This window comes from Eucalyptus grandis, chromosome 8 (genome assembly GCF_016545825.1).
Source record: "Eucalyptus grandis isolate ANBG69807.140 chromosome 8, ASM1654582v1, whole genome shotgun sequence".
In the NCBI taxonomy this organism is placed as follows: domain Eukaryota; kingdom Viridiplantae; phylum Streptophyta; class Magnoliopsida; order Myrtales; family Myrtaceae; genus Eucalyptus; species Eucalyptus grandis.
This window is the reverse complement of record NC_052619.1, coordinates 24,262,014-24,271,618: the sequence shown is the minus strand read 5'-3', so window position 1 is coordinate 24,271,618 and position 9,605 is coordinate 24,262,014. Positions and strand designations below refer to the sequence as shown.

General features: G+C 40.1%; 1 protein-coding gene and 1 long non-coding RNA gene across 2 annotated transcripts; one reads left to right on the top strand and one right to left on the bottom strand.

The window, feature by feature from the left end:
• Positions 1 to 402: 402 nt before the first annotated feature.
• Positions 403 to 3,032, top strand: LOC108956636. Its single transcript, XR_005545331.1, has 5 exons — positions 403 to 609; positions 713 to 973; positions 1,886 to 1,917; positions 2,022 to 2,068; positions 2,943 to 3,032. It is a non-coding gene; the product is annotated as an uncharacterized LOC108956636 (long non-coding RNA).
• A 1,464-nt stretch (positions 3,033 to 4,496) lies between these two features.
• On the bottom strand, positions 4,497 to 5,543 carry LOC120287074 (uncharacterized protein At4g02000-like). The gene has a single exon (XM_039299752.1). It carries the CDS (start codon positions 5,541 to 5,543, stop codon positions 4,497 to 4,499), a length of 1,047 nt encoding a protein of 348 aa, XP_039155686.1.
• Between the last annotated feature and the right edge of the window lie 4,062 nt (positions 5,544 to 9,605).

The window sequence follows — 9,605 nt, the reverse complement described above, 5'->3', positions numbered from 1 at the left end:
GAGGTAACCTTCAACCAACACCGAAGATCCAAGGAAGCCCCTGGTTGAAACCATCAAACCAGTCCTTAACGAATCCATTATATTTTAATTAATCTTACTGAAATTCCACGCGCACTAGACCGACAAATCAGCAAAATCAAGTTGTCTTTGTCTCCAATTTGCGGATTATAGAATGTTTTTTTTTTTTTTTTTGGTCGAAACTACTGAAATATTATATAAGAGAAGATAGACATCCAGATGCTAAAGCATCAGCATACACTATATCTTGCAACATAAAAGGAGGGTCAAGGATCCATTGCGGACCGGGCCGTGGTTCTGTGTGCTTTTGCGGCCCAATCTGCGGCTGCATTCGCTTGTCTACGGCAGTGCTTGAGAGAGAGATTAGGGCACTGGGATAGCAGATCTTCGACTTCAGCGTAGAGGAGGCGTTCCATCCATGGCGGTTTCTTCTTCTCCGCAACCATCTCCACCAACTGTAGGCAGTCCGATTCCACTATTAGTCGATCCTGGTGACGCTCATGCTGGATCAGATGTTGAATCGAGAATTTCAGAGCATAAAGCTCCGCCTGGAAAGCCGATTGAGCTGAGAAGCTTCGGGTAAAAACATCGGTGAGAATTCCTTTGTAATTTCTGCAGATACAAGCCATTGAGCCTTGCATACCCTCTGATTGAAAAGCACCATCAATATTGCATTTTAAACTGCCTTTGTCAGGAGGTTTCCATCGTTGATCGGGGCTGAGGGACGAGAGTGGAAGGCTGTGAGGAGTTGGGTCGACAACCTTATCTATCCTGCTCTGTGCAAGGGCATCCTCCACTGCTCGGATGGGGTCTGGACTATGGTTTCTGAAGATGAAATTGTTGCGCTGACGCCAGATCTGCCACAACAAATTTGCGATTACCTCAAAGTCATGGGACTCCTTCGAATCAGTGGCTCTGGCTGCGACCCAAGCATCAAAACGCTGCACTGAAGTAGGTAAGATCTGAACCCTGATATGAGGATGAGTCCATATCTTGCTAGTCCACGTGCAAAAGAAGAATAGATGTTCGGCAGTCTCGGGCATTTTTTGAGAGCATAGGTTGCAGACAGGAGTGGGTGAGAGGTGTCTGTGAAAAAGGTTTGCTTTAGTAGCAAGGGCATTCTGACAGGCTAACCACATAAAAACTCGAATTTTAGGAGCGGTTTTCATATGCCATATTGTTCGCCATAACTTAATGGGGTTCTGATAAGAAGTTGAAGGCACATTGAGTTGGGTATTTAGGTGTGAAGACAAAAGATGGTAACTGCTTTTTACTGAATAAACACCAGAGGAGGTCGCAGTCCATATCAGTTGGTCAGTAAGAAGTAAAGGATTAATAGGAATTTTTAAAATCTCTTCACTGACCTGAGAGTCAAATAGATTGGATATAAGAGTTGAATTCCACGTGGACTGTGAGTTATCAATGAGATCAGCCACTAAAACCGGTTCGCCTTGAGCAACTGTACCTCCCAATGTACCCGTAGGTAGCCAATTGTCTTCTCTTATGTTAATTTGGAGCCATCCCCAACTAACCATCGAAGTCTAGGAAGAATGGCTTCTCCGCCTTTTAAAATACTCGCCAACCCCATGAAGTACGATTTCCGCTTGTGCACATTGAAATGATGAATTCCTGAAATATAATCCCTTGAACAACTGACTCCATAGAGCATTTGGTTGTTGATACATACGCCAAGCTTGCTTACCAAGCATTGCTTTGTTAAAACTGACAAGGTCTCTAAATCCCATTCCTCCGAGTCTTTGGAGAGTTTTAAAGAAGTCCAATTTCGCCAATGAATTCCTGTTTTGCCATTATTATTGCTCCACCAAAACTCTGATATCTTTTTTTCTATTAATCTGCATAAAGACAGGGGGAGCTTGAAGATCGACATTGCATACTGAGGTAATGCCTGTATAACAGATTTCAAAAGTATTTCCTTTCCACTCTTCGATAACAGTCGTTCCTTCCAGCCATCTAATTTGGCGTTTACTCTGGCCAAAATCCAGGAAAACATCTCCCGTTTCGATCGCCCCCAATCTGAAGGGATACCCAGGTACTTCCCATAACGATTCATCACAGGCATTCTGAATTCACTTGCTATATTATGTTGTAGAGATAACGGGCAGTTTTTGCTGAAATACAAACCAGACTTATTCCTATTTATAATTTGGCCCGTAGCTTGACAATATTGATTTAGGATATTGGCTAGGTTTTGGGCTTCAGAGATTGTTGCTTTTAGGAAGAAAACAGAGTCATCAGCGAAGAATAGATGGGATAAAGTGGGGCATGCTCTATTGAACTTAATTCCTTGTAACTGACCCATTTCCACAGCTTGAGTAATAAGAGTTGATAGCGCATTTGCGAGTAAAATAAAAATATATGGGGATAGGGGGTCACCTTGTCTAAGTCCTCGAGATGGTTGGAAAGAAGCAAGCTGTTCCCCATTGAACCTAACACTTAGGGAAGTCGTTGTGATGCAAGCCATTACCAACCGAACCCATCTGTCATTGAAACCCAGCTGCAGCATGTAGGCTTGGAGAAAATCCCATTCCACCCTATCATACGCTTTTTGCATATCTGTTTTTAAAAGAAGGTTGAACTTTTTCTTGCTCTTACTCACTTTAAACCGATGAAGCACTTCTTGAACCACCATTATGTTATCCTGTATCTGCCTGTCCTTAACAAATGCTGCTTGTTCTTTGGATATCAAATTAGGAAGCCAAGGTTTAAGTCTATTGGCCATAACTTTGGAAATGATTTTGTAAGCGAAATTACAAAGACTTATTGGTCTGTACTGATCAATGCTTTCTGGATGATGAACCTTAGGAACCAACACAAGTATCGTTCTGTTTAGAGAGCGAGGCATGATACCTGAAGTGAAGAAATCTCGAACTGTTTTAATGACATCTTCTTTGATAATTGCCCAGTGCTGCTGAAAGAAGAGGCCATTAAGACCATCGGGCCCTGGAGCCTTTGAAGCACCCAGCTGAAAAGTTGCCTGGTACACCTCATCTTCCGTTCTTGTTCTCAGCAAATGATCATTTATGTCGTTAGTTACCACTTTGCAGGGTATTGATTTAAAAGGGGCCAAAGTCGCGAGAGCCGACTGACTTATATAAATTAGAAAAGAAACCCAACGTTAGCTCCTTTAATTGTGCTGGTTCTCTTATCCAGTGCTGGAGATCATCTTTTAACAGACAGATTCTGTTTCTTTGTCTTCGTTGTACAAGATCGGCGTGGAAAAATTTGGAATTTTTATCCCCCACCTCGGCCAATTGATGCGAGAGCGCATAGCCCAACCTGTTCCTCTTCGCCGATTTGTTGAATTTCGTCTCGAATTGAATGGGCCAGCTCTTTATCATCACTCTGATAATATTTTCTGTTCATGATAGTCTGTAGCTGATGTTGTAAATGAGCTATACGAAGATGACCATTACTGAACTTTGATTTACTCCACCTTGCTAATTCATTAGAAACAGTCTGCAATTTTACCGCCAGAGAGGTTTTGTCTGCTCTGGACCTATTCCACGAATGTTGAATTATTTCTTTGCACTGTTGATCTTGGTTCCAGAAAGCTTCATAAGTAAAAGTCTTCTTTCGCTTGACAGGACTAGTAGATGTGGTAATCAAGAGAGGGCAGTGATCCGAACCTAAAGCAGGAAGGGCTAACACTTCTGCAGTAGGATACAACAATCGCCATTCCAAAGAGCAAAAGACTCGATCCAATCTCTCCTTTACCAGGTCAGCCCCTGTTCTGTTATTAGACCAGGTAAATTCACACCCTTTGCTTTCCAACTCTAGTAAAGAGCAAGCACTAATCACTGATCTAAATGATGATAGGCGAGAGTATATAGCTGGTCTCTTACCCACTTTTTCCCAGGGGTAGAGAATTTCATTAAAGTCCCCCACGCACACCCAAGGAAAGGTATGTACAGCACTGATCTCCCTGAGTCTATCCCAAAGCTCTTGTCTAGCCCTATAAGTAGAGGGAGCATGCAAACATGTGATATGCATAGACGTTGCTGCAGAAATATCATAACAAAGCAGATCAAAATAATTCTCCGCTGACTTCAAAATAGTTAAAGCATAAAGCTCAGTCCAAAAAATAGCTAGACCACCAGCCAGGCCCACTGGATCCCTGATCAAGGAGTGTGGAAAATGAAACCGATGCTGTAATCTACTTAAAACTGAAGCTACATTCTTAGTTTCCATTAAGAAAACTAGATCGGGCTTTTCTTTGGCCAAAACGGCCTTTAGGGCTTGAACTGTCAGTGGGTTGCCCAACCCCTGACAGTTCCAACAGAGGAGCTTCATTTGAGATGCAGTGGCTGTTTGGGGCCAGCCGCCAATGCCCACTGTGTTGTCTCATTTACAGCATAAACAGGGGTGTCCATAAGTTGAGTCTCATCCAGATCGATGAATAGCCAACTCTAGTATCATACGGAGAGTATCTCTTTTGTTTCTTGCCCGATCCCGTAGCATTATTCGTTTTCAGAATTGTTGGCTTTTTTTTTTTTTCTTGGGAATCTCCGGGAAGGAGTCTGAACACTCTTCAATTTTGCCATGGCAGGTACCAAGTCAGTAGTCCTTGGAGCGGGATTGACTATTTCCATCATAGAAGAGGGTCTTGAGGGGATGATGGGGGTCGTTGCTTGAGCTTCTGAATCTGACACAATTGGAGGCAGAGCTAGGATTGGCATTTGCATGGCAGGGGGAGTTTCAGGTACAGCTTCATCCATCTGCTTCTTATATTCCTGAGGATTATAGAACGTGTCCCAATACGGGCTATGTTGTCGAACCTCCGCACGTAACCAGTGGCCATAGGCGAGTTTCGATAAAGCATCGTGTTTGTCTTCCTCATAAGGATATTCTTTACAAGCTGTCGCATAGTGTCCTAGCTTCCCGCACGAATAGCAGAAATGTGAGAGTCGCTCATAGCGAAAATCTAACCATAATGTCTTTCCTTCAATACGAATGAGCTTCCCCGTCCTTAAAGATTCTTTCAAATCAAGTTGTATGCGGACCCTTCCAGAAGTATCTGGTTTAACTTCGATTACACGACCTACCTGCTTAACTGCCTTACGCAGAATGTGTTCTGTGTTCCACTCCAAAGGTAATCCCATTACATGCATCCAGAAGGCACAGTGAGAGAACTCATAGCAGTGTAATGGCGTATTTGGTCGCCATGGTTGGAAATGAAACAAATGTCCCGAGAACAGCCACGGACTCCCGCAAGTACTCTGTTTTTCAATTTCTAACCGAAACTTGACTATATACAGGCCACCGTCACAAAGGGATATATCAACCTGGTCTAAACGCCATGCTTTCTTCATCGCAATTTGTAAAGCAGGAAGATTAACAGCAGGATTGGTAAATATATTACCCACCAGGACAAGGCGACACTCTTTCAGCTTGTCTGAGGAAGGTAAATCATCCCAAACTTCCAATTCTTGTTCTGAGCATAGTCGTCCCAATCTTTGACACAGCGCCGCAATGCGCGAGGAGCTGTCTTGCTCTTCCGTTGCCATAAATCTTACAAGTACTTAAAACCCTGTGCAGACTGAAGACCCAGTTGTTGCATGTCCAGAATTGAAGACCGACCGCGCTATACTTGCAAGGTCAACTTAGAAGAACCCTGTGCAGAAGGAAAACCCAGGTGTTGCATGTCCAGAATTGAAGATCGACAGCGCTATACATGCAAATTCAACCTAAAAAAGATGATTGAGGGGACAGCGATGATTCAGTGAACACCACCAGAAGGAGAGGGGAAACTCGGGACAGGGAGAAAGAAGGCCTCGATGATTCAGTGGACTCAAAAAAACTTCACATGCAAGCCACGGCGAGGAGTAGGGAGGATTACTTAAAGGAACAGGAGGTATCGGCGGGAGATTGAGGGAGATTAGACGGAAGGAATGAAGCTAAAAGTGGATTGCAGATTGAGCACCCGAGGAGAGAAGAAATTACAGAGGAGGAAGAGCGCGAGCATATCGCGAGAGGAAACTCTAACATAAGCGAGAGAAAAGTTTGAGGAAAACTCGCATGTTGAGCGAGAGAAAACTCGCGGATTTTAGAATGTTAGTGGCAGGCTGTTGGGAGGCTTCCGCCGGTGTAGGAGCCAACTACGCGATGCTCTTTAGTCAAATTCTTTAGTACAGAAATGAAAAAGAAACTGCAAAATTTGCTTTATGGATTAATGGAGTTCCTTTTTTATTGGAGGGTCGGTAGGAACAAGAGAATACCAAATTGGAGGCTCGTCATTTGGTCCATTTCACTAGTTTTGAAGGACTAAACAAAACAACACCTTTGATTTTTGGGACAAGGAGGAGTGGTGGGGTTTTGCCTTGGACAGTTTGATGGTTGTAGTTCATTTGACCCTCGATCTTTTCTTTTTCTTGGAGATTTGCTGTACCTGCCTAGATTTAGCACAATGATTATGGCACTTTTACTCATGTTTTTGGATTTTTTTTTTTTTTTGTGAAAAAAGTTGCTCTATAGAAAACAAGAGTTTGATTTCTAAATTGATTTTGACTATAGCATTTAACTTTGAGGCCATTTTGGTACATGGAATAGAGGCCATAAAGAATTGTGATTTCAAACCCATCCTTTCCCTCATATTTGGTGAGCATACATTCTCAAATTTATCAAAATTTGAGGTAAAAGTAATATGGGTACATCAGTTTTGAGTAAATGTGACACGGATATACTAATTTAAACTTCTAAAGACACAAAAATCAGCATAGGGTAAATGTGGCATAAGTCCCACTACAAGACATCCAATTTTTTTCTCAAATTGTATCTTTACCCTTTTTTCTCATTTATACGTCTTCATAGAAGCATATTTGACTCTAATACCTTTTGAATTCATACATTTAATGTAGGAATATAATAATATATATTTTTCTTTCCATTTCACTCCTCCATTTTTATTTCTCGAAACCCAATTGACCTTTTTTATGGAGTTCCAAAATTGTCTTGATTAAGTATACGGAAAACAAAATACACTCAAAATCCAATTGACATAATACAAAAATAACTAATATAAATAATATAATCAATTTTTTAAAAGAAAAAACAAACATTTTGAAGTGATATGATTAGTAGGGTTCTATTTGAGGGTACCTACCAATTGAGTCTAAAAAATTATAGCTTTTATTAATGGAATTTCAAACCCTTTTTACAACTTGAAATCCAATTACACCCATGCAAAATTTGGGCAGCTACGAAACTTGATTTAAACGAACTTGCTGCCATATCGCCAACATGTTTTGCTAAAAATAGATTATTTGAAAAATATTTTTCTTAAAAATATTATTTGTATTGTTTGAAATAATTAATCAATAAAAAATATTCATTATTGACTACAATTTATATTTAAGTATCTTTGTAGATAATGAAAATCTTTTTCATTTGTTCATTCTCATAAGCAATACAAACGATTATTTTTAGAAAAATATTTTTTTAATTTTTCATTTTCTGCGAAATAAAGGCACTCTAAGTATCATGCCTTGTCATCTTTTACTTTTTAACAGATAGTTTGATAGAGTAATCCGACTTTGAAGAGGGATAAGTCCACTTTTGATCGCCTATGCCCTCGCAAAGTGTGTGATTGGAACTAACTTGTTTGTGCAAGTCAATCTTCTAACTTAATTAATTATGCAATTGGATGCTTTGGTCAACTGCTTCGATAATTCCAAAAATTCTGTTAATATGGAAAAAAATTTCACGACAAAAAAAAAAAACCAAAAAAAAAGCAAAAAGTGACGGCGCCACCACTTGCTCCAAAGAGCGACCTTCACCTTCTCTCACAAATTATGTAAGAGGCGGCCACGACCTCTCTCATTCAAGTTAGAGTAATTGTAAAATACAAAAAAATGTTAAAGAGTGATTGAATTGAAAATATGATATCCCAAAACTTGACCTATTTCAAAATATATGAAATTAAGGTAATGCACTGATAATGAATTTACTCTAAACTGATCACTCATGAGTTAATTAATTTATTGGGCAAAACCGTAAAAAATTTAAACATGAAATATCAGATAATTCAATCAAGGATCAACCGCTCGATTATAAGAATCGATAAGAGTCAATACTATGATATTACAAGTTAATTAGCGAACAGATATAAATCGATTTGATAGAAGTATGTAGTCGATTTGCGAGTAGTTCAGCATGATTACGATACTCATGTTGAACAACGATGAACCGATTATCTTTTGGCCTTGTACTAAGAGTACGTAAATGAACTTTCATGATTACATGACAACTTAGAGTCATCCACGATTTGAAGAGACACAAATGTTGATAAAAAATTATCAACCATGGGTCAATTGTGAGAAAATCCATAAAAGTCACCTAATAGTTTAAGTCATATTAAAGTAGTATTTGATCGATTTTAATCATGCAATTTAATTCGATTTTGGGAATCAAACTTTTGAGGATTTCAAAACTAACTTATTAGACGTTGTCTCATTTATCTATGAATTATCGGTAAGTCGAGAATTTTCAAAAAAGGAATAATCATACGAGAATTGAAAGCAGGCAGGACAAATTGGCCCAAACAAGGGCCATTAGGCCTCGCGCTCATGATGAATTCAGCCATGAGGGCCAAGTGGACCACCAAGCCCATTTCAAGCCCAATTCAAGCGAAATGTGCCAAATTTGGAAATTTTGGCCAAAAAGCTGTGAAATGACCAAAACACCCTTGCATTTGTGGACTAAATGACAAAAGAAATAAGTGAATGGAGGAGAGGGTTTTATGGGATTTTTATTAGATTTTATGATTGAATTTTGGGGAAAATATGTTATTTTTTTCTCTTCCACCCCCCTCACATCTTCCCTCCCTTAACCGACCCTTCCCATCTCTATTTGCTTTTATTTTCCTTCAACTTCATCATTTCCTCTTCATCTTCTTCCCTTTTGGTTACCCCATTACGCCCCTCACATCACCGCCCCTTTGACTACCGTCCACCACCTGTCTGTCAAGCCGCCATGCCACCGTTATTTCGCCGTTTCCATCATCGAACCACCGCCCAAGCCAAGCCCAAGCTTGGCCGAGGGTTTTGAGGAGCCACCGCTGCACGCCACCTTCACTGTTGCTCGTCTGCATCATTGCCGTTCCTCGCACTGCCGCTCACCATCCTTACCACTGTTATAAGCCACCACTAAACATCCCTCCCTCCTTAGCCAAGTCGTGGGTTTCAAGTGCGGAGCCACCGCCATTCGTATCTCCATTCAAGCCATGAGACCCGAGTTCTTGTTGCTGTCGTCGTGAGCTCGTCGCTGCCGGAAAACCGTGAGTTAATTCCTAATCCTTGATTGGGAAATTAATTGCATTTGAGGAGGATTAAATTATGGTTAATAGTAGTTAATGTTAGTTAGTTATGATTAAGGTTAATCAGAATTAGTCTTAATTAATGATGATTAATTTTATTAATCATGGTTAGGTTCATTAACTGTGATTAGGTTAAAGTAACCGTAGTTAGTTTAAAGTAACCGTAGTTAGTTTAATTAATTGTGGTTAGCTTAATTAATCGTAATTAGATTAATTAACGATTATTAGCTAAATTAATCATAGTTATAGTAATTAA